The sequence below is a fragment of the Nyctibius grandis genome, chromosome 7, assembly GCF_013368605.1.
Source record: "Nyctibius grandis isolate bNycGra1 chromosome 7, bNycGra1.pri, whole genome shotgun sequence".
Lineage (NCBI taxonomy): Eukaryota > Metazoa > Chordata > Aves > Nyctibiiformes > Nyctibiidae > Nyctibius > Nyctibius grandis.
In genome coordinates this window covers 57,853,597-57,881,274 of record NC_090664.1, presented here as the reverse complement: position 1 = coordinate 57,881,274, position 27,678 = coordinate 57,853,597, and the positions used below count along the sequence as shown (strand labels likewise).

Sequence of the window (27,678 nt, the reverse complement as noted above, 5' to 3'; positions counted from 1 at the left end):
GGAGGGAGAGAAATGTGTTCACCACTAGGCATGGCTGTGCAGTAATTTGACCATCGCATTGACCATTCCAGTTTCATTTTGCATTGCTAACTCGTGTAATCATTTCTACAACCCCTACACAAAACAGATGGAAAGATAGGATCCCTTTAGGCCAGTGTTTATCTCTTTTGTTTTTATAGTGCCTGGCACAATGAAGTTCTGGACTGTGTTGTCATTATATTGTCTACGGGGATGTGCCATGCTGGAACTTCAGCTGGCTTAATCACATGCTGCACTGCAATTACAAAAGGATCACGTGTAAGGTCCTAAATGGATGACCCAGCGACTCTACAAAATGCTTTTGAGACTAGGGAACTTGGAAGAGGATTCTTCCCACTCATTCCAAGGCATGAAAACATTACGGTATTAAGTCCTTACAGTGCAAACCGAAGTCCCAGAGGTGCCTGGAGAACTTCTGTGTCTCTGACCCTTGAGGAAATGTCATTTCTAGGTTGTGCCTTGATACCTTCTGTGGCAGCTGTGAATGTTGCTGGTGATATCCCTTGTGTAATGCTTGCTTGAATTGCAGGGGGACACTGAAGTGGCGCGATGGACGTAACCATGTTGGAGATTTCAAAGAGGGCTTGGAGCACGGGTAGGTCTTAAAAAACAGGGCGTTTCTTGCTTTCAAAATAAGCTAAGAAACGGTTCCTCCTGGAGGTACAGGGACACTGGCGTCTTGTAGAGAGACTTTATTCACAGTTACAGCCCAATTCATGTGGTTTATTTTAAACACCTGGCCTAAGCTTGAGTAGGTTGTAACCTAGAGTGAGTGGACAGGGAACGTGGGCAGATGACTGGCTTAGATGCAAACATCCCTTCAGCTGGATGAATCTGACCCCGGATCTCTAAATCTAGGTGAATTTATTCATATGAAATGCCTTAAGAAACTTATTTTTAGATATCTTTAAAAACCTCTCTCAAATGAGGAGTTTTCAGGGGAAATAAACCATATTATGAAATGCAAACATTATTTTTCTAAAAGTTTTTGTAAATAAGGCTTTTAGATTTCTCATTTCTACATGAGTTTCAGAATAGGTTAGGTTTTTAAAGGGAAAAAAATGTCTCAAATACTTTGTGTTGGGCTTAAGAAAACATTTTGTTTGGACCAAAGCAATTGCTTTGGTACTCTAACTCAGCCCCTAAACTGGGGAAGGGGTAGAGAGGGGGGGAAAAACCCACCACCACTGAAAGTAGCTCTCTAGAAGAGCAGTGAGAAACTGTGACTGCAGCTTACAAGAAGATGAGCTCTTCCTTGGATCAAGTCCATCGACAGCTAGAAGTAGTGTCAGAGGTAGAGCTGTCCCCAACCATGTAAATCAGTTTGGGAGTCTGGAAGGTCCTTAGTTTTCAAACTTCACCCAGTACAACTGAGTCACCTTTTGCCATGCTGACCTCTGCCATATGCACCTTGTAGGTTTGGAATCTGCCTTGTCCCACGCCGATCTGAAGACCGGTATGACTGCTATAAGTGCCACTGGTACGAGGGCAAGATGAGAGGCTATGGAATCTGTGAGTAAGTAAAACCCAAAGACAAACTCTGGGGAAAAAAGGGACTCTACATGTTTACAGGGTGAAATGTTTCCACCTCTCTGTGGAAGGCTCAGTCACAGTGTAAAAACCAGAGTAATTCAGGTGCCAGAAGCTTTTGCTTTGGAGATGGGCAGTAGGACTTCTTCACAAGCCCTCAGTCTCCTGAGCATTAGAATAGTAAGAGCTTCTCTGCAATCTATGACCATTGTAACTACCTGACATAGCATCCTTTGTGCCTGAGAGGTGAGGATATAATTTTATATTCATGCTTGTGGTTGCAGAGCACATGGTGTGCCATCAGCCCTGGACAGACTTGGTGGAGCCTACAGCTCTCTTTCTCCCCTAGCCATGCTATCTCAACTAAATCTTGTACAGAGTGGCTTCCTTAGTGACGGATGGGATTGTTGGTCTGGGACTCTGTTACCCTGAACTGCTGAAGGGGGCTGGTTCCCCCAGTTGGCTTTTCTTGCTCACTTAAATTCTGAGCTTACACCCACCCAGAGCTTAGCTTAAGAAATGGAGTCCAGGGTTTTCTTTTTCACTCATCAAAGTGCTTCTGGGAGCAGTCACTTGCACATCTGTGTCTCAAAGTGCTGCTGGGAATTTGGCTGGACCTCAGTCTGTCAAGCACTGTGTTGGGGGCACATGGTGGTGTCCCAGCCTTACCCACCATCTACCTTTCATTTAGAAGGCCGGAAATGGCAGCTTCCCAGCTGCTTACTATGGGATAGGCCATCTTCCTTCCTACAACTGCTTGTTGTGCTCCTTATTTATGAATCAATCTCAGAGCATTGGACATGTGGAAACCCCTAGGGGACTTGGAGCCAACTGAGCAGTGCTGTGCTAGTGCCTCTGGTGTCAAACGTGAGAGCATGTTTGATAATTGATAATTACAGACGATAGCTCTGCTTAGCATAAGTGCTTTCTCTGTTGGAGCAGTGAAGATCTGCTGGCCAGCATGGACGGAACTAAGGGGAACTCTTCTCAGGGGGATGAGCCCAGGAGAAGGAGTGGTTGGCGAGTGTAGAAAGGTGAAGGCAGATCTGGCTTCCTCTTTGATCTTATCTACTTCCACTCTGGATTAACCAGTGGCCACTGCAACCTGGCTGGTGAGAAGACAAGGACTGAGTGGCCTCTCCCAGGACAATTGCAAGCCTAAGTGTTGTGTCCTTAGATAACATTGAAAGCTAACTGCAGAGTGACTAGCTTGGGTGATGTGTGCTCCTAATACAGGCTCTAGATCTATCAGTCAAAACACACGGAATATTTAGCAGACAGATGAGCCTAATCTACCCACTTTCCTGGCTTCCTACTCCAATAGTAGCTATCAAATGGTCACAGTCTTAAATTCTGTCTCTTTCCCTGCAGGTATGGGAATGATATGGTCTACAAAGGTTACTTTAAAGACAACGTGCGTCAAGGGTTTGGGATACTAGAGAACCTCTCAGCTGAGCATCCATTTAAATACACAGGACAGTGGGAAAATGACAAGAAGAATGGATATGGAGTCTGGGAAGACAAAGATAGGTAAAGGTGGTATAGATCAGAGTTGGCTTTAGGTGCCCGATGGTTTTGTCCCTCTGTTGGCAGGGGTAAAGCTTCATGTTTTGATGGGGGGACTTGGGGGTGATGGAGGGACCTGAGGATGAAGGTGGGATGTGTTCAACCTCTAAGGCTTGAACTCCTGTGGGGAAGCATTATGTGAATTGAGTTTGTGCAGTATATCTGGCACTTGTGTTGCATAGAGCATTATATCAGGTAAAACTAGCCTCAGTAAGTGATACATCAAATTGACTAAGATCTAATAAAACGGGGAAAAAACATAATTTTTCTGTTGCATTCCAGAGGGGAGAGATACATAGGGACATGGCTCGATGATCACAAACATGGACAAGGCATTGTAGTAACCCAGTCGGGTGTCTGCTATCAAAGAACATTTCATGCTGATAAAATGGTGGTGAGTACCCATATTTTCAGTGGACTCTCTAGATCGGTGGGACATGGAATTCCCCATCAAGGGCAAGATTAAGATTTCACTTCATAATTAATCTTTGAGGGAAAATAGAAAGCAAGAAAACTGAAGCACTGATATTTTACCACAGTAATGTTTTTGAAGAACAAGGCCTAGATAAAGACTTGTTTCTTACCACCTTCCTGATGTGTAGGTAGGAACTAAATGTGAAACTGTCACTTCTCCTTGCTCATGCTAAGACATGTTATAGGTCTGGCTGTTCAACTGACTATCAGGTCAGAATTATAAACCAGAACTCATATGTGAAGTGCCGTGCAGTCGTATATGATACTACATCTATCTTCAAGATCATACTACATCTATCTTCAAATCATTAAGTCTTTACCTTTCCCTTGTGAGCTTACCTATGACAAGTTGGCTGTCCAGTTCATTGAAAGTTTAGATGTTGGTGGGGCAAGCAAAAGGGATTGGCATCGCTAGGACTGGCTTGGAAATAAAAGCATTTCTTCTCATGAAAAATAGGCACTTAAAAAAACAAACAACCCCTTCCCCACTCACCAAATTAGGACAAAATGTTTAGCATGGAAAGTTTGTCGGAAGGGCTTTCCATAAAAGCTCCATCTGCAGGGAACCAAAATAAAGCTGTCTTTTGGTCTGCCAGCTGCCAAAGGCTCCTTCAACTTCACAAGGCTTCCGGGTGGGGAGCAGTCACTTTGGTTTTCCTAGTGGAAAATTGGTATGGCCAAGAAGCTTCCCTTGGAAACCTTTTATTTTTGCCAGAAAGGGCGCTTTCCATCAAGAAAACCATTCCAGCGGAAAATGTGTTACAGCTCGAAAAAGTGACCACATTTTCTGGCTGGTATGGGTATGTATAAACCTTCAGGCCCAAACCACAGGCTAAGCCCCAACAAGAAGAATCTTCCCCATTCGTATAAATTATCCTTTGCCTGTTCTGCATCTTGGTGCTTCTTCCCTGAAATGTGTGCTACTGTAAGCAGCTGTGGGGGAGTTGGGAGGTAATGGAAGGAGTCACTTCATGAATGCTTGGAGCAGCTCATTAAAGCCCCGTTGATGGCACAGCAAGGGACAAAGCTAATCCTACATAGCAGCTGCCTTCCTCTTTTCTCTTAAACGTCTTGCAAAGGATGACACAATTAGCTACAGTCACCTAAAGGTCATAGGATTGGTAGGACCACAAGTTTGAACTGTATGGCACTTCTTGGTGACCTTTCTCAGAACAGGAGCCTGCCTTTTGTTCCTTGTTCTAGGGAAATGAGTGTAATAGTCCTGTTGTTTAAAGCCTCCTGACTACACAGTACTTCTCATCTGTGTGGTGATGTCTGATGGGTTATCTCTAGAGCACCTCCTTTCTTGTCTCTTGAGCATTGCAATGGTATGTCAGGCTTGCAAAACGGTTCTCAGAATCTGCAGCCCATAAAATAGTCCAAGCCAGTGGCTGTTTCTAGATGAACTTGAGTAGGCAGGAAGTTAATGTCATGAATTCACCACTACTGCTTTCAAATGAAGGGTTCTGGGATTCTGCTCTTGGAAGATGACTCTGTCTACGAAGGGAACTTCACGGAAGATCTAACATTTGTTGGAAAGGTGAGTGCTTCCTTCATTTCAGCCTTTCTATACAGTTGCTTGCTTTCCAGAAGGGCCAATAGATTCACCTTCAAAGTTCATAACCTCATGCTCCACTGCCCCCAGTCCCCCAGAAAATAATATTTTCCTGTTTTTTTTTCCTGTTACCAGTCTCATTCACAGAAGGAAGGTTGCTGCTGCGAGACTTAAAGTAGCTGGGGGCTTTGTGCATTGTTTTGGTTTTTATTGTTTATTTTATATTAAGGGTTTTGGGGTTTTTTGTTATTTGTAGGACACTTTTGGCTGTGCTTCACAGCTGCAGTTGAGATACTTTTGTATTCTTAGAACCAATGTTTTAGCCTGTGGAGTGGTTGGGAACACAGGAAATGATGTATAAACCAAACGGAGTTGCAGTACCAGCACTGCGCTCACGTAACCGAGATGTTAACGTAGCTGAGGGATCTTGGAAGCTTAATTTTGCAATCTGGACACTGCACTGACATGATCAACATTTTGCGGTTGATCTTTAACAGAAATACCTGGTCAAAATGTCCATAAAGTGTGATGTTGCAGGGAAAACTAGTCCTCCGGCTTGTTACAGAAATCTATGATGAGTCTGACAGGAAGTGTGTGGTTGTATCAGACTGAGTGGATGTCAAAATAGACACGTGGTAATGATTGCAAATAAGCCCTGTCATGTTATGGGAGGAAGGGTTTGTCATAATCTTCATCTGGAAGACTTGGGGTGGATTTTGCAGAGACTGATCGTAGTGCTTAGATACAGCTTCCTCCAAAATTAATGTTTAGTTTGAGCGGTTAGTCTAGAAAAATCTGTTCTTTATCTAAAGATGGAGTGTCTCCTGCTACTAGCAATGAGGATTTCAGGCTCTTATTCAAAGCCAGACTAGTTACGATATTGTTTGGCTTTGGATTTGATTTAATTAAAACTTAAGTTTCAGTCAAGCTACTGCATGTCTTCTGTATTTGCCTCAGAGAATTTAAGGTTTTTCTTGGGAGCAGCAAACATTTTGAAAGTGTTTATGGTGAATATCATATGATTCCCCCTACCTGTGAGGCCAAACTTGCTTGTGGTTTTAACAAGCAGAGGAAAAACAGAGGAGAGATTGAAGTTTCATGCGTTCACTCTAGGTCAGAAAGAGCTATTGTCAAATTTAAGCCAGAAAATTTTATAACTCAAAGAAGATATTGGGTATTTGTAAAGCATAATGCAAATGTTTTACTCTGCGATTGTGGCAGTCTTTCCCCTCCAGAATCCTACGTGTATCATTCAATAGCAAGGACATGTTTTCTCCAGTGACTGCCACCTTAATGACACTATTGCTTTAGATGTTGAAAATGTGCACCTCCGTGCTGGAAGTTGTTCTTAGTCACCATTTCAGGAGCTGGCTCTGTTGAAAAGAGAATTTGAGATCTCAGTCCAGCTTGTTTCCTCTCACTAATAAGATCTTGGCAGAATAACCCTTTATTTCTCCGTTGCAGGGAAAGCTGTCCTTTGCCAATGGCTTCATTCTGGAGGGAACCTTTACTAACAAATCAGGCCAAGGCCTTCAGACGCACGGCATCCTGAACACATCGAACGAGCAGCTGGATGACAGGATAACCAAAGCGTGAGCAACTCCTTGGGTTGTGACTTGTGTTTTGACTCTGCCTAGAGGAGCACTGGATCAATCTCTATAGGGCCTCTATAGGACCTGAAGCTCTGAAGAGCTTGGATTGGGTAGTGATCACAGAATCACAGAATGTTAGGGATTGGAAGGGACCTCGAAAGATCATCTAGTCCAATCCCCCTGCTGGAGCAGGATTGCCTAGACCATATCACACAGGAACGCGTCCAGGCGGGTTTTGAATGTCTCCAGAGAAGGAGACTCCACAACCTCTCTGGGCAGCCTGTTCCAGTGTTCGGTCACCCTCACCGTAAAGAAGTTTTTCCTCATATTTATGTGGAACCTCCTGTGTTCCAGCTTGCACCCATTGCCCCTTGTCCTGTCAATGGATGTCACTGAGAGAGGTTGTGGAGTCTCCGTCTCTGGAGACATTCAAAACCCGCCTGGACGCGTTCCTGTGTGATATGGTCTAGGCAATCCTGCCCCGGCAGGGGGATTGGACTAGATGATCTTTCGAGGTCCCTTCCAATCCTTAACATTCTGTGATTCTGTGAGCCTGGCTTCATCCTCATGACACTTGCCCTTTACATATTTATAAACATTAATGAGGTCACCCCTCAGTCTCCTCTTCTCTAAGATAAAGACACCCAGCTCCCTCAGCCTCTCCTCATAAGGGAGATGTTCCACTCCCTTAATCATCTTTGTGGCTCTGCGCTGGACTCTCTCTAGCAGTTCCCTGTCCTTCTTGAACTGAGGGGCCCAGAACTGGACACAATATTCCAGATGTGGCCTCACCAGGGCAGAGTAGAGGGGGAGGAGAACCTCTCTCGACCTGCTAACCACACCCCTTCTAATACACCCCAGGATGCCATTGGCCTTCTTGGCCACAAGGGCACATTGCTGGCTCATGGTCATCCTGCTGTCCACTAGGACCCCCAGTCCATAAATATCACAGAGATATTTATGTACCACGCATCAGGAATTTTTCTTCACCCAAAATACCTCGTTGTCAGGACAATAGACTTGAGTTTCTTTTCACTGAATTAGTTAGGCACTGCCATCTTCCTCTGCTCCCATAGTTCTCATGTTAATATCTGATTCTGGAGAACCTTCCATACTTGAAGGTGAAGCCTGAAATAAATGAGGAGGGACTCAGAAAAGCTTAATGCCATGTTGTGTTTTGCAGTCAGCTGGGCCTCGAGGAGTTCCCAGTGGAGAAGAGATGGAAAGGAATCTATGACCAGTTCCTGGAGTTCATCCAGTCTGGCTGCAAAGAAGAAACGGAGGAGTCTTTCATGGGGTTCCACATACAAACGAGCAAGGAGCTGCGGAAATCTCAGGAGTATCTCTTCTGCCAAAGGTATGAGTATTGCATGGCCTCATTGCAACCGAGGAGCACATTTACGTAGAGAGGATAGTGGTTTACATTAGGGTCTGCCATGTGTTGAAGTTATGAACTGTTAAGGTTTTAAAGCTGGGCTGGCTATTAAACCAATGGTAGATGCTCTCTATTAACCCTTTCTATCCCCCCAGAAGGGGAAGGAAAAGAGAAGAGGGAGAGAGACTTACGGGTTGGAAAATTACAATGGTTTTAATAAACAATAACAATGAAAAGGAGTATAATAATAGAAATAATTAAATATATACAAATATATACAAAACTAAGATCAAGCTCCCCTGATGATGATCACGTCACCACTGGCGCTGCAGGTCAGGTTCTGGGAAGTCCCGGACTAGACCCAGCGACAGGTGGGAACTGGATTGGGGTTGAAGGCAAGAGAAAAACAGACAGAGTCCTCTTCGGACACTGGCCATAGAAGAGGAGAGGGCGACCCTCGTGATCCTCAGCTTTAAACTGAGAATGATGTGTATGGGATGGAATACTTTCTTGGTCAATTTTGGGTCACCTGTTCTGACCGCTCGTTCCCGTAAGTGCAACTCTCTTATGGCCTTTCACTTGTGGACCATAAGAAACTTAGAAGTGACCTTGGTCTCTATAGGAAGAAGCATAAGCAAGAGCCTTTCTGCATACCATTCCTACCGTTACCTTAGTAACAACTATAAACTTCAAGTGTCATCAATTCTAGAAGCGGACGCTGTCTGAAAAACATGTAGTTAGTTTCAGAAAGTGCAGTTACTTAGAAGAAACTAGAAAAATCACTGGAAGGAAAATCAGTTCTGTCCTAGTCCAAACCAGGACATGAACCCAGGCATTATCCAGTTGTTTCTGCTCATGAGACAGGAGGACGAATTTTAAGCTTGAATTTAAGGTTGTGGTGTTGAGACTGATTCTTATAAGTGAAAATTGGATGGGACTCATTTGATTAAATGTAAGCATCTGCATGTGACCCAGTCATCGCTGGCTCCTCTTGTATTTGAGGGAGACCTAGCTGACATCATCAGTGGATGCAGAGCACACTTGTCTCCTCTTCAGAAAATACCTAAAAGATCAGACAAGCATGTGCAGGATACAACCCACGCTGGTTGTAAGGGGAGCCGAAGGCAATGAATTTAGATAATCGCAGGTGTTGTAAACAGACTCACAGAATCAATCAGGTTGGAAGAGCCCTCTGGGATCATCGAGTCCAACCATTGCCCTGACACCACCATGGCAACTAGACCATGGCACTAAGTGCCATGTCCAGGCTTTTCTTAAACACCTCCAGAGATGGTGACTCCACAACCTCCCTGGGCAGCCCCTTCCAATGGCTAATGACCCTTGCTGAGAAGAAATGCTTCCTCATGTCCAACCTGAACCTCCCCTGGTGAAGCTTGAGGAGCATTCCATAGAAAAGGGTAGAGAAAAATTAATTTGTTCTAATAGTCTCATTGCCCCCTTGGTACCCACCTGCAATACCAATTGGGATTTATCCCAGGGCTTCACAGTGTGGTTTTCCTTCCTCACTTCTCCTTTTTCAGGGGGACTGAGGATGTATCCTGGAAGATAGAAGATATTCTTGAAGAGCTTGTCCAGCACCAGGGGCTAGAGTCACTCCAGAGTTATTTAGAGAAGGTAAAGTTTAAAACCATAACGATCCACATCTGTCCACCAGACATGGACACAGGTTGTAGCAAACTTCTGTTGCTTTCTGTGAGCCCATATAACATTGCCAGTGACTTCAAGAGTCTTCTCTAAATTATGTGTGAACCTATGCTTGTTGAGAAGAGGGTTATCCTTCATGCTTTTTGGATGCTCATTTTGTGTACAGCAGTACAGGCCAGGAAGTGATGATAAAGCTTCACTCTTGGTTCTCAAACTGTGTCAGGGAACAGCCAGCTGCTGGAAATGATTCATAAATTTCCATGCACTCTCGGTCGTTGTTTTTCACTCAGCCAGCCTTTCCCTGAAGCACCCTTTGCCCTCTCTTGAATATCACATCAAATCTCGTCAGAACAGCAATCCTACTAAGCATATTTCTGCCTGATGATGGGAGGAGAATGGGCTTGTGGCAGCAAAATTAGACTGAAATTATAGTTGATTACCTCCAGGCTTGTTCTCCTTTGCTGACAAGAGAAGGTTGGGTGGCCTTTCAGTGTTATCCTCTACTAATGGCAGGGGCTGACTTGTAAAAATTAATTTTCCTCTATCATGCAGGCATTGAAGTCTTCCCTACATCCACTGGGAAAGCTGCTGAAGGCCTTGACGATAGCTTTTCAGGCAACATATTCTGGGATTGGGGCCAACAGACACTTGCTGACTATGGCACAAGAGGAAGTCAAGTACTACGCAAAGAAAATATGGGAGTTTTACCAGTAAGTTGAGCACGCTGAGTCCTTCCAACGGGTATGAGCATAGCAGGATTGTGGAGTAGACCATTGGGATAATTTTTTCCCCATATTTCTTGGGAGAGTTGCTTCAGAATGGTGTTAGATAAAGAGATATTTGCAATAAGCGAGGTCATACGCACCTAGAAAACCTTTATTATGCCCATTGCTCAGTACATGACCCAGCAGCTTTAATGTGACTAAATCTCCCTGAGTTATGGCAGCTCAATGAGCTGTTCCATGTAATAGATTTCATTTAGACAAGCACAAATATGAGCAAGAAACCTCACTAAGTAATGAGGACAGCAAAGTACATCAGAGCACACAACAGTGGTGTTCGATATCTACGTTTGGATGAAGAACAGCTTAAGCTTAACATGCCTCAACTCAACAGGAGTTAAGAACATGTGGTGTAAGCACATTGTTGAGGTTCGGGCTGGTGGGGGCAGTGACTCTAAAATGAGGTTGTTCAGTTGCGTGGTTGTGCCCATGGGTACTTAAGGACTGGATAAAAGGCATGATTGGGGTCCTGTTGCTGCTTGAATATCTTTTAGCAGAAGATACAAGAAATGCCACAGTAGGCAGAGGTGGGGAGCTCTGCCTCTGGCTGCACTTGGGGGAAGGTGTTGCCTTAAAAATAAGAGGTTGGATAAAAGCTCTATTATCAGTGTAGCCTTGTGGGCTTGAGGCAGGCTGCCAGCTCTGTGATGAGGGGTTGTCTGTCTTGGAGCAGTCTAAGAACTGCAACACAGCTGATGGGAACAAGTCAGATTTGATTTAGTTCATCTGCAGTGTGTCTTTGTCATGAAACTTGGCATAGCAGAGGGATCTGAGCCGTGTTCATGAACAGTACAACAGGGCTGATGACCTGAGAGTTGGTTCATGTGAAGGTGCTTCTGAGCTCAGTGCAGACCTTGGAAAGCTTGCTTCATGTCTCAAGACCTTTCAGGTGCAGTATGGGGAGGGAGACCCACTCTGCTCTTCTGTGCCCATGGCTAGGTTTCCTAGGCTCATACTTCCACACCAAAAAAGTCAACCGCTCCCTAATCCCCATTTTAAGATTATGAAGATTTGGCTTGGAAATATCAAGACAAACCCAAGCTACATTTTCAGAGTATGAATATCCTCTAATGTTCATAGATGGATTAGAGAATTGGTTGGTATGACAGGTCCTGAAACCTCATGTCCCTTGAGTGGGAATACAAGGAGATGATGCTCAGTGCAGACCATGGTTAAGATCTCCAGAGTGACCACCCTATTCTTCAGAAGTTATGGAGATTTTTGAAACACTTATTCATTCCTGGTGGCTTCTCCTGGGAATGGAGAAAGCCCTCAAATAGTGAAATTTGAATACCAAAACAACATTGCAAGGATTACAGACAGCTTTACTAATACCCCACTTGATGCTGGGACAGCTGAGCTCCTCACTTGTGAGTAACAAATTACCCTTAAAAAAAGGAAGGGGGAAACTAAGCCTTGGTTCTGCTCCTCTTCTAGGGGTTTGCTCCACCTGGCACTGGAACAGAAAGGCCAACTGCCCGCAAAGTGTGTGGATGGAGATACAAGGTATGTGTCACCACTGGTTGTTTAATTTTAAGCTGCTTGGACACATGGGGTATCTTCTAAAATACATGAAGTACTGAACGGATTGTCCATTTGAGTCAGGTTTAGTGCCTGCATTTCTCTCTCAGTGCAAAGCTTTTAGTAGTTCTGCTTGAAGCATGAGAGCAACTCCTAATCACGTTCTGTAGCAGAATAGAATGGTGAGCTGGAGGTGTGTGTGGTACACAGCCTTGCAAGGTTACCCACAGCAGCTACTGTGCTGGGCATGGTTGTGGGTGAAACTAGTCCCAGTGCTACCATGTGCTTTGCATTAGTCACAGGAACTTGTTCATTGTGGGGTTGGTGACTTCCACGCCAGCACTGAGAGAAAGGCAGGCCTGCAAATAGGGACTACAGTGTGGGAAATGTGGCAGAAGAGGTAGAAGACATGATGTTCCTAGAATAAGGCGGTAGGAACAATTGTGGGAGATGCAGGTTTAGGGTTTTTGGCGGTGGGAAGAAACATCTTTGTTCAGCTGTCCCCATTTGGTCTGGATTTCTCGTTGCTCTAATCTGCAGCCATCCCCGTGTGGGCTGAATGAAGCCAAGAGGTTGGTGGAATGGTAAACAGCTAGAAAAGAGCTTTATCTGGATTTATTTGGTCTTTCTGCCTTAAGGAACAACAAGTGGTTTACTGAAACGGGTCAGAAAGAACAGCTGGAGATAGGTCTCTGGTGCTCCAGGTTTCTCCCAGTGATTAAGGAGACCTTGCAGAGAAACGTATGCTGTAGGACAGAACAGGGTAAGATGCACTTGCACCTTCAGCTTGTGGGGACACACATGAGAGTGTTATATAGTCACTACTGTGATATTGAACTCAAAGGTGGAAGGAGGAGAGAACAGGGAGAAGACCTTGCAGTCTCAGAAGCTGCCTCTTCCATTGTGTCCTGTGTGCCTCAAGGTTATAGGTCTCACTGTAGGTCTCTGCTTTGCTTTCCTCTGCCGTAGTGACCAGAAGGCATGCAGTGTGGTCCTGCCGCTGATCTTGCCCTGCTTCTACCCCGAGCTTTTCATGCTCTACATGCTCTACCATGAAAGAGAAGATGACCTCTACTGCCAAGGGATCGTGGACCTAAGTCTATTTCCTGACATCAAGCTGCTAGAGTTTCTGGATGTGCAGAAGTAAGTGACTTTTTTTCATCCCAGGATGCAACCCCATGCTACCAGCGGGGAAGGCAGCAGCCAGGGAAAGCTCTGATGGCACAGAAGGACATTTAACCTGTTCCTGGGGCCATCATTGGCTGTAGCACTGAAGTATTCCCTAGTCTGCCTGAAGAAGTCCTGTCTCCAATACTGTCTGGAACAACACTGATGAGTGGAAAGCTGCTGTTATCTATGTTAGTTTTAATTTTCCTTTAGCAAAACCCTTCTTTTCTAGCTCACCAAACACATGGTTTGCTCCAACGCAGAAATAATCAGATATAGTTTATAAATGTGTCTCAGAAAGGGCTACAGTCCAACAAATGGTACCTCCTGTAACAGCGTGGGCACACAGCTTCGACACAGGGGAAAGGCTATGGAGCCAGATGTTTCCTTCACCCATTCCTGCAGCTAGATCCATCTTTGGAACTGATGTGTGAGGACCAATGACTCAGACTCAAGAGGCATGTGAGTTTGTCTAACACAGCACCATCTGCAGCTCAAGGGCTTAAGCAGGGTAGCAGGAGACCTAGAGTCTCAGTCTGGTCATTTGATTCAGTCTAGACTCAGTGAGAGGAATTGAATTTGAAAGTGCCAAAACCCTCCCCTCATTATTACAGGACCATCTGTGAGTAAAATGAACCCCACACTCATGTCAATGAGTCTAAACTATTAATTCTTCCTGTAGCAGGGTAAGGAGAGGAGCAAACACAGCCTCATGCACCTGCAAGACTTTAGCATCACCTTGAACAAGGAGCTGACATGGTGGTGTCAGGGCAATGGTTGGACTCGATGATCTCAGAGGTCTCTTCCAGCCTGATTGATTCTGTGTGATTCTGTGACGTAGGGTGGAGTTGGAACATGGACATCTGCCTTCTAAATCTTTTCTCTGTAATCTCCTTTCAGACACCTCTGGCCTTTGAAAGATCTCACCCTGACAACCAACCAGGTAAGAAATAACCCTAAGAGCTACATTTGGTGAGTTAGTGAGATGGCATTGGGGCTACATGTTGGTGCTGGCTAATGATGGAGCTTCACTTGAGTAACCACAGGGCAGGTTGCACTTAGAAAGGAGAGCTACGTGACATGGGTTGATTAGTTATGATCTCTAGCTACTGGATATGAATTTCCATGGATGTGCACATGAGCTCTGCACAGGATTGCTTTGTAATGCTCTGCTCGGTGGTGTTTCAAAGGCATCTGTGTTGTTCAGAGTGGCACTGTAGACATCTAAGTGTGTTCAAAGTGGCACTGTCTCCAACTTTAATTTGCTCTCCTTTATGGGCAGCAAACATGCTTATTTTGGGTCCAGCGCTGAGGACCCATGTGGTGGCTCTACAAGAGATGCTCTTACAGAGGCAAAACCCTTTGTCTCCCTTTCAGAGGCGATCCCTTGTCAAGGACAAGTGTTTCCTGTCTGCCACGGAGTGTTTGCAGAAGCTGATGTAAGTCATTGTCCATAACCTCTGACCGACAACCAGGGATTTTCTTTTTTTCTGGGAAATGCCATAAATTTACAACTGTTTGCAAAAGCACGTCTGCGTTAGCCTGCAAGATGATTTAAAAAAAAAGTCGTGTTTGATATTATTTCTGTTTAATAGAAAAAGTAACTTCTAAAGAATTTTTCTTCCCCCCAAAAAATGTCAATATCGAGTGTGTTTAAATGCAACCCTCCCCTGGCAAATATCTCCCCTGAATTTTGTGGAGACATTCCTACACCAAATCTGACTTGGATGAAATGGAGATCACTCACGTTAGTGTGCATAGCAAATTGGGCCTGGCTATGACTGCCTGGTCATGATAGAGCCCATTGCTCTGGACACATGGAGCTACAGGAGGGTTCTCCACCCAGTGTGGCACCCCAAGATGTTAGTGTAGCAAAACAGAGCTCAATTTAAGAAGCTCAGCTTGATTTATTGGCTTGAAGTCCAGCCTAGGGCATGGTGCTGCAGTAACAAGAGGGAAGGAAGATAAAGGGGAGCAGGGAAGTGTTGTGAGATCCATCAGACAGGAGGTCTCAGGTCCCTAAGTACACTAGTCCTGTTGAGAGTCTTCCTATGAAAGCCAACGTGACTTCTCTTCTGGGGAAGGCAGCACAGGCTACGTGCACCTTGGCAGGGCATTATGGGCAGAAAAACCAACCTTATAGAAGTGACAACGGTATTAGTCTCTATCATGAGCAATATCTTGATAGAACTGCTCAAAGTCATTCATCTCTTACTCTTTAGCTTTTATTTGAGGGACTGCAACTTAGGTTAGTCCTGTCTAAAATGAAAGACTGATATTAGGGTGCTCAGGTCATACTCAGGACTTGGGAAGACTCAAGGTCCCATCTGGATGATGTTACACCCTGGTGATGGCTCCTGGCACAACCTTGTTACCCATTTTTGGTGCAACCATTTGAGATGACTGACAGAATTCTTTTGTAGCATGACGGTTTGCTCTGAGTTTTTTTCAGTTCTGCTGCTTTATCTCTTTAGCTGTGTAGCGGAAGCATCTTTGACATAGCTGTTTTCACACTGACAGCACCACAGTGGATCCCCGGGAAAAGCTGGTGATCCTCCAGAAGACGTATGAGGAGATAGAGAGCACAGTGTCCCGGGTGGTGGAGAAGGACTACAAGCTCCCTATGGATGACCTGTTGCCCCTACTGATGTATGTTGTATCCCGAGCGAAGTAAGTGGAAGCTTTTCATTTCCCAGTCCCGTTGTTGTGTGACACCTCAATCAGAGAAAGGACAGCTGTGGTGTGATAGTGTTGGCCATGATATAAAGTGGCTAGAGACTTCCTGAGTGTCCGTCTCTTGCCCAAGAGGACAGTTCAAGGTTGTTATGGGAAATGTGGTCTCAGATTACCATAGAAAATACGAACATGAAGCCTTTGAATGCTAATTGTTGATGCCTTCAAGGCATCATCTGTGTATCATACATCATCTCTTCTCCATTCTCAATGGGACGCTGTGATTCAGTTGGGAGACTAGGAAGGTCTTGAACACACCCTCAAACACTGATGCCCAGAGGTTTGTTCTAGTTGCGACACCTTTTTTTATTCTCCTAGAATACAGCACCTGGGAGCTGAAATCCATCTGATCAGAGACCTGATGGACCCCACCAATCAAGGAGGACTGTATGACTTTCTGTTAACAGCACTAGAGGTAAGGAAATCACAGAATCACAGAATCAACCAGGTTGGAAGAGACCTCTGGGATCATCAAGTCCAACCGTTGCCCTGACACCACCATGGCAACTAGACCATGGCACTAAGTGCCATGTCCAGTCTTCTCTTAAACACATCCAAAGATGGTGACTCCACCACCTCCCTGGGCAGCCCATTCCAATGGCTAATAACCCTTGCTGAGAAGAAATGCTTCCTAATGTCCAACCTGAACCTCCCCTGGCGAAGCTTGAGGCTGTGTCCTCTTGTCCTATCACTAGTTGCCTGGGAGAAGAGGCCGACTCCCACTTCACTACAACCTCCCTTCAGGTAGTTGTAGACTGCACTAAGGTCACCTCTGAGCCTCCTCTTCTCCAGGCTAAACAACCCCAGCTCCCTCAGCCGTTCCTCATAGGTCAGACCCTCCAGACCCTTCACCAGCTTGGTCGTCCTCCTCTGCACTCGCTCCAACACCTCAACATCTTTCTTGAAGTGCGGGGCCCAGAACTGGACACAGGATTCAAGGTGCGGCCTCACCAGTGCCCAGTACAGAGGGACGATCCCTTCCCTAGACCGGTAATAGAGGCCAGGATGCCATTGGCCTTCTTGGCCACCTGGGCACACTGCTGGCCCATGTTCAGCCGGCTGTCCATCAGCACCCCCAGGTCTCTTTCTAACCACTCTTCCCCCAGCCTGTAGCGCTGCAGGGGGTTGTTGTGGCCAAAATGTTTTCAACGGCGACAACTGCAAGCTGCATTAACCTGTCTTGAGTAGTAGAGACACCGATGTGTCATACTCTCATATAATTTTAGAGGGCTGTTTATATGCCTAGCACTGGTTATTTTCCTTCTAGTCGAGAGAATATGCTTTTCTTTAATTTATAATGTGTGGATTTAATCTTTTGGGGAAGCAGGGCTTCACTTTGTATGCAAGAGACCGCATTTTGGCCCAAAGTTCCCAAACTTCTCCTTAATGGGTTGCTCTCTTCCTTGCCCAGTCATGCTACGAACACATCCAGAGGATGAGACTCCACCAAAGAGAGAACTGCCACGTGACTCAGAGCTCCTGAGCCCGAGGGACACGAAGAGAACCTCCTCCCTCTCACACTTTCTTGACCAAACACTGTTGGATGAAGAAGCAATCAAGTCGCTGCTGTTCTGGCTGCCTTGAAAAAGGGAAGAACGGTTATTTATCAGATGAGGGTCAACTTGTGTTTGGGAACCTCTTTGCGGAAAGTGGCCAAGGTTTCTTTCGCCTTGTAGTTTTATTTCACTTTCCTGCAAATCTGCCTTGAAACCTCGTTGAACTGTTCTCTCTGTGTTTGTTTTGCACCGGTGAACTGACATAAAGAAGAGGTTATTGTATAGAAAGCGGTCAAATGAAACCAGAAGAACTGTTTTGGTGGGACTGGTTGGCAGAAACGTGGCATGGACAGGCGAGGCCACCATCGTGCTCCTGAACAACCTGGTCCTGGAGTGAGATGGCTTTTCCTTTATCCCTAAGAGGAAGGGTTTTCCATTCTTCTTCCTACCTATGCCAACCTCAGTACCTTTCCATTGTGTTGTAAAGCTGCTAGTGACTAACTCCCTTGTTTTAGGATACTTACAAGTGTATATTTATACTCTGCAGGCTCCTGTTAAATCTCAGGGATATCACACTCGCACCTTGAACATGCCAGTGCTGCTTTGTAATTCCTGTGTGCCTGATAGAAAGGACATACGTTGTCCTGGGGTGAGAAATCTCAAATCTTGGCAGGACAAAACATAAACCCACCTGGCTTTCTGCACTGAGAGAGCTGCAAACCCACTGGTTTTTCTCGGTGCACAGCTTTGTGCTGACAGACCACCACTGATGCCAGTGGGGTACAAATCGGATTAGAATTGGGCTGGGTTTTATGCTGCCTTTATAAAAGGCAAACGGATATTTGCCACCCTGTTCCCAACAGACAAAAATACTGATGTCTGAGTTGCATACTTAGAGCAAAAGCTCTTTTGAACTAGATTTTAAACTGGTTGTTTTTTTTTTTTACTGTTTGACTTTAAATTGTCCAGGTCTGTGACTTCAGGAAAACAAAACAAAACTCTACAGACTGTTTCCTGCTGTTTATCACAAGTATTATGCTTTAATAAATAGTACACTGATTACAATAGTTAATATATTGGTATGAGAGTATCCTAATGTATATTTTACAGTAACTTGTATTTAAATAAAACTGTCTAATTTTTAAGAGAGATTCCAGGCTCACATAATTCTTATTCCAATATTGTTGCTGTCTTTAGACATTTGAGAGTTTATTTTCTTTAACTTCAGAATATATGTGGCTCCCTCACTGCCTTGATCATTCATGGGAAGGGAGAATTTGAACTACAAATTAGTTTCCTAATGTAATGAATCAATCAAACTAATTTTTGTGCTTCTGCTCCCAGCTGAATCAGTAAGAACATGGCTTAAGCTTTAAGATAATTTCCTGAAATTAAACTACTATTTTTTTTTTACTCCATTGTCTGTAGAAATGATGCCTCTTCCCTGCTGCCTGAATTTTTGCATCACAGTAAACTCATGCCATCCATCCAAATGAGGATGTCTGGACAGTACAGTGTCTAAACTGGTCCTGGGTATGTTGAGATACTGGGTTCTCAGTGTAAAAGCTAGACTTGTGTTTTTGCTGTTTTGAGGCAGCAAAGCCAAGCAATTCCAGCTTCATGGACCATGAAATTGAAAAGTACTGTTCATCTAAGCAAACCCTTTATAAAATTGCAGTGTTTAAAGTGGTTGGTGCCAATACCAGTTACACCAGTGTGACTGGGGAATCCAAGACCAAAAACATGCTTTCCTACCACTACACTGATTGATTGTCAGCTTTAAACCATTGTTGTTCACCTCTATGAAACCTCACCTTATTCATATAAGGAAGAAAGCTCCAGCTGCCTGTCTTTGAGAATGTAAACAGCCATCAGTAACTGTGAACTTTTAATTTCAGAGTTGCTTAAAACTGGCAGTTTTCCAGTCTAAAGAAACACCCTGCCAGAAGGTTGAATCACTGAGATGTAATCACAGCTGTTAAAAAAAAGTCTCCATGCTCTCAGAATTGATTTTAATTTCAGGTACCACTTCCTACTCAAAATGCAGAACCTCTACTAGAAAACAGGACATGCAAAATGCATGCACGTACAAACTCCACAGGACTATCTAGAAAACAAGGAGGTTTTTCAGCCTACTGAAGATTTCTACTATTGCACTTTCTAAACCTATGGTTATTAGTTGCTCTTATTGGTCATCTGGTTGAAAATCGAGGAAGTTCTTGAGCTATAATTCAAGTGAGCCCTAAAGGGGCAACTAAGGTAACAGTGTGCAGCCATTTGTGCTTCTAGGCTTTCTCACCAACCAGTAAAAGCAAGAGGGATACTTCACTGGAAATACTCTTTTAGACCAAGGGTAGCATTCAGGTTGCAAATTGTGCTATGTAACCATGCAGTAGTGCTGTTTGGTGTGTTAACAGCATGGCTTTTTGAGGAGATAATATAGGAGGCTACTTGCTAGTTTCCCTGATTAATCACATCTCTGCTTGATAAAATACTGTGCCTTGAAATAGTGTGTAGAAATGAGAGAGTACATTCAAGTTCCTCCTTTTGAGTCTGGGTGGATCACATGCTGAAATTATTAGTGGCAGATTTGCTGTCAAGACTCCAGCTTCCTGGTATGTTAAATTTAATCCTGCAGCAGTATGAAGGCTGACTCTAACTGAGACTTGCAGCTTTAGAGAGATGCCACTGTACAGGAAAATAGTAGTCAGCTCTTCCACATCCAGGCTACAGCTGTTGAGTCAGCTCAGGCTTCAAGGGAAGCTAACTGGGGTCCTCTAATAGTTAAAGAAAAAAAAGAAAGGCTGATTTGGGTTTTTCCTTTATCATCTGAGATTTTTTCCCTGTCTAATTACACTAGATACTCAAATGCTGTCAATTTAAAAAGTATTCAGTCTTCTTATGAATGTACTCTCTCTCCCACACTATATTGAGGCTCTTTGTACTTAAACTGCACAGCTATTAAACAGGGAGGAGTCAGTCTTCTACAAACACCCATTTTGCAAAAGGTACATTTTACAAAGAACTGAATAAATAGGAAGTTAGAGTAGTGCTGTATCTATTGCTGCTTTCAAGTGGTGGAGTAATGCCTCCGGAGGTGGAGAAAGTGACGTCAGGTCTAGTTTCTTGAAATCTTCATTAGCACTCAATGATGTTAACACCTTCACAGTCCTCTTTAAATCAAACACTGCATGGAGCATGCCCAAGGTGGAGATGGCAGCTTTTGGAGTGTTCTTTGCCGAAGCTTCATCATCGAGGCCGTTTTCCAAGACAGAAATCCTGTTCTCTGCAATAACTTTGAGGAAGTTGTAGAACTCCTTGTAGTCTATACCCGTGCAAGACTTCATGATCAACTAGGGGATAAAAAAAATCACAGCATTGAAATGGAAACAACTCTCTTATTTACAGTAAGAATTAAAATATGTTTTTGTATCAACCTCATAACTATCTGGAATCATAAGTAACCATGTTCAATCATATTTTTTGTGATTCCCCAATGGCACTAAAATTCTTAAACTTACTTGAAATGCCACAAGCCCCAAAAGCAACAGTCTGCTTCTTCTAAATACTAAATGGCTGTGTTTTTTTTAAACTATTTTTGAAAGATATCAACCTAGCAGCAGTAACAGCCTCCAGAAATAAACTTTACATTTGTTTCATGCTTAAGATTTTGGGAGCATACGAGATACCACGCTGCTCAATATAGTTACGTGTTCTGAAAGCACCACTTTGCAGGCACAGAAACCTGCTACCACCTTCACCTTAATTTTGCTCGTTTCAGATTGACTGTTTTGTCATGAATGGTCTTCAAACCTGTTCTTCTGTGTGGGGTCTGTCTTGTCAGTTCTTCTGTTTACATGAAAAAGCACTAATATTTTATAAAGGGGAACGTACATACACAGAATCACAGAGAATCAACCAGGTTGGAAGAGACCTCTGGGATCATCGAGTCCAACCGTTGCCCTGACACCACCCTGTCAACTAGATCATGGCACTAAGTGCCATGTCCAGTCTTTTCTTAAACACATCCAGAGATGGTGACTCCATCCAATGATGGATGTCACCATCCAAATGAAGTTGTCACCAGTTCCTACTTCTGTAGGAAACATGTACTAATTTCAGGTATGAGGTTAAGGACTTGTGTGTCTTAGAACTCATAAAATGAAGCAATGCACCCTGGAAATATATGATCCTCTACTAGAGAGTCAGGCAGCCAGCACCATGTTGTTATACCTGGCATTGTAGATGCCAGTCATCTATTGGGTCCTTCCATTCGTTGATTTCCCGCTGGACAGCTGCTAATTCATCCTGCAGGAAGCACCACATGATAGCCACATTGCAGCCATTCACCCAGTTGTGGTTAATGGAAATGGTGTCCTCCTGAAGAAATAATTTATATGGTTACCAGGCTCTTCAGAGGAAAGTGTGAGAAAGCAGCTGTAGCAACACCAATGCTTCAAAATGTAACATCATATTCCTCAGCAAGGGAAATACTTCTTTGGCACCTACCACTGTGCTGAAAGGCTGTCTCTTTCTAATGTCCCTCAACAATCAAATGTTGTTTCACTCTCTAAACTGGCAAATGTCTCTAGTTCCTCTATCTGAGCACACCTTTTAAGGGCACAAAGGTGGGAGAAGGTGGTGGGGAGAAAGGAACAAGGTTGTTAATTTTGGTTTGTAATCATGAAGACCGATCTGTATAGCTTTTTCCATTATTAAATTACAATTTACAGTTAGAAACCAAGACTAGCAGCCTCACCATAAGTCCATCTCACCTAGCTTCCTATTTCTCAGTGACTAGTAGTATCTAATGAGGAAAAGCATAAGAAAAGAGGGTGCAGACAGCGTCACAGAATCACAGAATCAACCAGGTTGGAAGAGACCTCTGGGATCATCGAGTCCAACTGTTGCCCTGACACCACCATGGCAACTAGACCAGGGCACTAAGTGCCATGTCCAGGCTTTTCTTAAACACATCCAGAGATGGTGACTCCACCACCTCCCTGGGCAGCCCCTTCCAATGGCTAATGACCCTTGCTGAGAAGAAATGCTTCCTAATGTCCAACCTGAACCTCCCCTGGCCAAGCTTGAGGCTGTGTCCTCTTGTCCTAGCGCTGGTTGCCTGGGAGAAGAGGCTGACTCCCACTTCACTACAACCTCCCTTCAGGTAGTTGTAGACTGCACTAAGGTCACCTCTGAGCCTCCTCTTCTCCAGGCTAAACACCCCCAGCTCCCTCGGCTGTTCCTCATAGGTCAGACCCTCCAGACCCTTCACCAGCTTGGTCGCCCTCCTCTGCACTCGCTCCAACACCTCAACATCTCTCTTGAAGTGCAGGGCCCAGAACTGGACACAGGATTCAAGGTGCGGCCTCACCAGTGCCGAGTACAGAGGGACGATCCCTTCCCCAGACCGGCTGGCTACACTATTCCTAACAGAGGCCAGGATGCCACTGGCCTTCTTGGCCACCTGGGCACACTGCTGGCTCAGCTTCTTCAATTGTACACTCTCCTAAGTTCTAGTGGTCAATGTCCCAAAAAGCTTATGAGTTTAGGCTTGCTTTTAGCCATCATCTTGAGCAGCCACTGATAGACCTTTCCTCCATGAACCTCTCTAAACTTTTTGCAGCCCAGTTACACATCCACATCCAGCATCCACAACATGCTGTGGCGATAAAAGCTTGATCTGATGCAAGCCTGCTGCCTGATTCTCTCTCTATGTTATGAAAAGGCTGGTATCAGTTATCTTACCAGATTGTAAACTTGGTGATGCCATCCACTGGGGACGAAGACTATCTCCCCTGCTTCCTGCACAATTTCAACAGGGGGTTGACTTTGGTTGTAGCGAGGGTAAACACTCCTGTCCTGCAGACTAGGTGCAGTCACGTCGAAGGGCAAGTTGCCATGGCGGTCCTTCAGGTACTCCTCCTGTCCTGCAGGGTACAACAGCCATTTCTTTCTCCCACATATGTTGGCTGACCAGCTATAGGAACGGAAGACATCAGCATGGAATGGAGTCCTGTGGGGCAAATCAGAGGTTTAAGTAAACACAACGCCTAAAAGCTGCCAGATGATACACACAGAAATCAACCTTTACTATGCAAACCTGATCCCAAACTGTCATCCTCTTTTTTTGACTGCTTTAAGTATTAAAAGGCCACTATATCTGCACAGTATTGCAGTATTTTATATCCTCTGTGTTTCTCCATCAGTTAGTTTTGAATCTGTCCCACAAATACCTCAAGAGCAGGAGATTCTGTGATGTGAAATGACGAGAATATTGTAAATGCAACTTTATCATCAATGCTGGACTTAATCTTTCACCTGTAAAATATTTGACCAACTCATTAGTGCCCTTCCGAGGGTCCTGTTGCAAATCACAAGTGGCTGATGATCCCCAGGGAGTTTCTGCTTAAAAATCTTATATAAGCTAGCTGACAACTTTTGTTGTCAGGGATTTTTGAAGTGCAAAAGCACTTTCGCTGACTGCATAAGGACAGCTCACATCCAGAACCAAATGAACAGCTTGAGACACAAGACTGGCCGGGTTCAGGTACAACACTACACTGTACGGCCACACACTGCCTCTGCAGCATGATGCTATCCTGAAGTACAATGTGATAATCCCCTGTAACACTAAATCTTAGCAATGAGTATGTAAGAAGGACAGAAACCACACTGCCTTACCATGAACCTTTAGGTCCCATGTAGACAAACCGGTAATCGTCCACAGCGATAGCATCCCAGTATTCATTCAGCCAGTCGGATGAGAAATACACAGGGGTTGTATAAACATCTTGCTCAGGGAAAGCTCTTAAAAAGATAATATGTGTTGGAAATCGGTCTCAGAAAAACAGAATCACAGAATCACACAGAATCAACCAGGTTGGAAGAGACCTCAGGGATCATCGAGTCCAACCGTTGCCCTGACACCACCATGGCAACTAGACCAGGGCACTAAGTGCCATGTCCAGGCTTTTCTTAAACCCCTCCAGAGATGGTGACTCCACCACCTCCTCCAAAACGCAGCATTGCTCCTTCTACTTCAGTCCCCAAAACTCAGATACAGAGACCAATCAGGTCTCTAGCAGGCCATTAATACTTAGCTGCCACCTCTTTTATATCATTGATAACTCTGAGTTGTATGTAAAATGCACATAACAGTGCTTTTCTGTCTCCCAAGAAAGCTGTGAAGGTTAACTGCTATTTGGGAGACTCCTAATTTTGGCAAAGACAGTTCCTAATAAACACATTCTCTTTAGATGAGACACCTGCAAGACTGGTTGTCCAACAGGATGACAGGCTGGGGGTGTGAGGGTTAGGAGGGAAGCCAGGCTGTGGAATTTTGACAAGCGTGTGGCCTCCTCCCGCAGGATATGCTGCCCCTTTCCCATCCTAGGCTGCACGTGCAGACTTTCTGTAGCAAGCCACAGCACCAGCATCTGGGAAAGCAGAAAAACAGGGAGGCAGAGACTGACAAACTTCCTCTATTGGAAGTCACTGGCACACTCAAAAATGAGGTGATCACAAGAAAGTTGGTTTAAGAGCAGGATACATTTAAGGAAGAAGATATTTGAGTGAAAAGACACAAAAGTCCTACACAGACATGGGGAATGGGCAAGGCATCCACCCTGCAAGCAGCAGGCTGAAGGAGAAGGAAAGCCAGAACAGGGTGGAGAGAACTTGAATGACCGGGAAGGTTAACAGAAAAGATAATGGAGAATAAAGGATTATAATTCACACGTGCTCACTGGGTTAAACATAATTAGAGAAGTCCTCCTTCTGTTTAAGTAGAAGGTTTGCACTGTAGCAGTCAAACAACAGCCAAGTGTTCCAGCCACACGGTTTCCACAGGGATAACATACAGTCATTTAAAAAATAGATGAAAAGGAAAGTGTTCAAGAATGTCAGCCTCTTCAGGAAATGATGACTTGTTTAAGGATCTTGCCGTGTGAAGGATGCCAGGAACTGTGCAGAATAAGACTGAGATTTTGGTGGGCAGGTGCTAAGAAACAGCACTGCCAGCATTCAAATGCTCAGGCATTAGAAGGTGAGCATTAAGGCTCCGTGGCAGCTCTCTGCTGTACACATTATGCAGGGTTTTCCACAGCGCTCTCTTACCTGCTCAGGTGCCAGTCCTTTAGATAAAGGCACCCTCGGGACGAACGGTAGTCATTTTTAATGTACTCTTTCCAGTACTTTATATACTCCTTGAAGGGGAGCTGCTCCTTCGGGTTAGAATTGTACTCCTTGACATCACAGTTGGCAACAGGTACTACAGCCTCTCCTGAAACATAAACTCTTTGAGCCCATGTGCAGACAGAAAAACTGATGCTGAAACTGAACTCAACCTTATCCACTGCAGCAGCATCTACTGTCTGGGCCCTATAATGCTAAGGACAGCACAAACACATAAAGCAACAATCCCTAGTCCAGCTCTCACTCCCAACACCATCATTCTAGGCAAACATGATTCAGACCAGAAGCTATTTATTTAATGCAACTTGAATTTTCCTCTTAAACTACATTAGGAGTGGGGTATTGATTCCTATTAAATATACTATTATTTTACAGCCTGAAGAGATATTTCACTGTAACTACAGAATACCTTCCCCTTGCCTGGGGAAAGTGTCAGGCTGCTCCTCTGGTTAACATTAAGTGGGAATATAAATTGGTATGGTTAAATTTACAACACTTTTAATTTTATTTCATTGTGGGAATAAACTCGAGACTGGAATCTGCAAAACATAAAAGTGTGAGTATAGAAAATGAACATAATAACTTAGAACAAAGTCTGGAAAACTGCTTGGTTTCGTCTAGCAGTTCTATTCTCTAGATTAAAAAAAGCTGTGTCATTTAGCATACACATTTTAATTAGGTATAAAAATGCCATGACTTACCAAACTTCTGCAGCAGATGATCAAAGTCAGGCTTTCCATCCCAAGTAACCCAGTTTCTCCTGCTGCCCCAGTCTTCTGTGAATTTAGCTGAGAAAATACAGGGGTGGTTGGGAATCAAATAATCCCGGAAAAAGTCTGAGTAAGTGAATGATTCTACTTTTTCAATAAAGTCAACGTGTCCTTCGGGGAGGCAGAATGCACCCTGAGATGAACTGTTGTAGTCACGAAAAAAGGCAGTGGAACAGGCGAATGTTGCCCTGTCCATGCAGGCTGGATACTCTTCCTGGCTTGGCCAAGACAGCGTTGACCAGCTGCTATCCGGTTATGCTACGGCAAAAAAAACCTGCTTTAAAATGTCACTTGAGTCTCTAAATCCATGAAAACTCACAGGAAAATATAAACAGCCAGAGGTAAACTCAGAAGATGCGCAGGAGCATCCCACCACGTTGGGCTAATTAGGATCTTCCATAGTTTATAAAGTTTAATACCGGTGGGTATCTGACAACAGGCACCCTGCTGATGGTGAAGATGCTGCTCTTCCCTCGACACCTTCTTGCCAGGGTGACCACGCTCTCTGAGGACAACCAGCAAAGGCTGGTTCTCTCCTAAAACAGCAGAAACATTAATTTCAGTGGGATATCCGTACTAAATGAATTAATCACAGGGGTGGAGGAAACCCCCTAAATATTTGGGGCCCTGGGAAACTGCTGCAGCCCAGCGACTGCACTGGGGCTCACCCCTTTGTTAAAGAGTTAACATATAAGCTCTGTCACCCCTCGCCCTCCCCAGACCTTTCTCTTCAGGCCAGGCAACAATTATAGGTTAAAAAAACAAACAAAAAAAAAGGTAAATAATGGTGACTAAAAGGGAGGTGTCTGGGAAGGTGGGGGTGAGACTGAGCACGGAGAGGGCGGAGAGGGCGGGAGGAGGCCCGAGGGCAAATGAGGCCACATATCCTACAGGGATGGGGTTCAGGAGAGGGGAGACACCGGGGATGGAGGGGAGACACCGGGGATGGAGGGGAGACCAAGGCGCTCAGGGGTGGAAAGGGGCCGCCATGAGGCAGCTCCCCCCTCACGGAGCTCCAGGGGGAGACCCGGACACCACAGGGCGTCGCACACGCCGTCCCCACATTGGGCTCTCGGTCCGTCCGCGCATCCGCGGCCCACGGGAGAGGAGAGGACAGCGGGGGACGGATACTCACCCCCTCCCACCCTCCCCCGCGGAGCAGGAGCCCGGGGCGAACAGCGGCAGCGGCGGAGGGGACGGACTCCCGCGGCCGCTCC

The 27,678-nt window shown here is 44.8% G+C and overlaps 2 protein-coding genes across 5 annotated transcripts in view; one reads left to right on the top strand and one right to left on the bottom strand.

The window, feature by feature from the left end:
* ALS2CL (ALS2 C-terminal like) overlaps window positions 1-18,640 on the top strand; it is a 52,546-nt gene extending 33,906 nt beyond the window's left edge. For all 4 annotated transcript variants that reach the window (XM_068404933.1, XM_068404935.1, XM_068404934.1 and 1 more), the window contains exons 11-26: window positions 569-634; window positions 1,457-1,555; window positions 2,941-3,099; window positions 3,418-3,529; window positions 5,072-5,149; window positions 6,629-6,756; window positions 7,940-8,113; window positions 9,673-9,766; window positions 10,349-10,506; window positions 12,016-12,084; window positions 13,069-13,242; window positions 14,167-14,209; window positions 14,644-14,705; window positions 15,787-15,936; window positions 16,318-16,414; window positions 17,411-18,640. In XM_068404933.1, the coding sequence (XP_068261034.1) occupies window positions 569-634; window positions 1,457-1,555; window positions 2,941-3,099; window positions 3,418-3,529; window positions 5,072-5,149; window positions 6,629-6,756; window positions 7,940-8,113; window positions 9,673-9,766; window positions 10,349-10,506; window positions 12,016-12,084; window positions 13,069-13,242; window positions 14,167-14,209; window positions 14,644-14,705; window positions 15,787-15,936; window positions 16,318-16,414; window positions 17,411-17,482 (1,735 nt within the window). In that variant the 3' untranslated portion in view covers window positions 17,483-18,640. The remainder of the gene's footprint in view (window positions 1-568; window positions 635-1,456; window positions 1,556-2,940; window positions 3,100-3,417; window positions 3,530-5,071; window positions 5,150-6,628; window positions 6,757-7,939; window positions 8,114-9,672; window positions 9,767-10,348; window positions 10,507-12,015; window positions 12,085-13,068; window positions 13,243-14,166; window positions 14,210-14,643; window positions 14,706-15,786; window positions 15,937-16,317; window positions 16,415-17,410) is intronic.
* Window positions 18,512-27,663, bottom strand: JMJD4 (jumonji domain containing 4). Its single transcript, XM_068404936.1, has 7 exons — window positions 27,597-27,663; window positions 26,393-26,997; window positions 25,614-25,779; window positions 24,180-24,305; window positions 23,244-23,511; window positions 21,729-21,875; window positions 18,512-20,848 (listed from the first exon to the last, which is right to left on the bottom strand). Exons 2-7 carry the CDS (start codon window positions 26,655-26,657, stop codon window positions 20,537-20,539), a joined length of 1,284 nt encoding a protein of 427 aa, XP_068261037.1. The 5' UTR covers window positions 26,658-26,997; window positions 27,597-27,663; the 3' UTR covers window positions 18,512-20,536.
* Window positions 27,664-27,678: the final 15 nt, after the last annotated feature.

Coding starts and splice junctions, on each gene's coding strand:
- JMJD4 (XM_068404936.1), bottom strand. CDS start 26,657: ATGGACAGGGCAACATTCGCCTGTTCCACTGCCTTTTTTCGTGACTAC. Junction 23,512..24,179: donor ATGGGACCTAAAGGTTCATG/GTAAGGCAGTGT, acceptor TTTGCCCCACAG/GACTCCATTCCATGCTGATG. Junction 20,849..21,728: donor ACTGGCATCTACAATGCCAG/GTATAACAACAT, acceptor TTTATCCCCTAG/TTGATCATGAAGTCTTGCAC.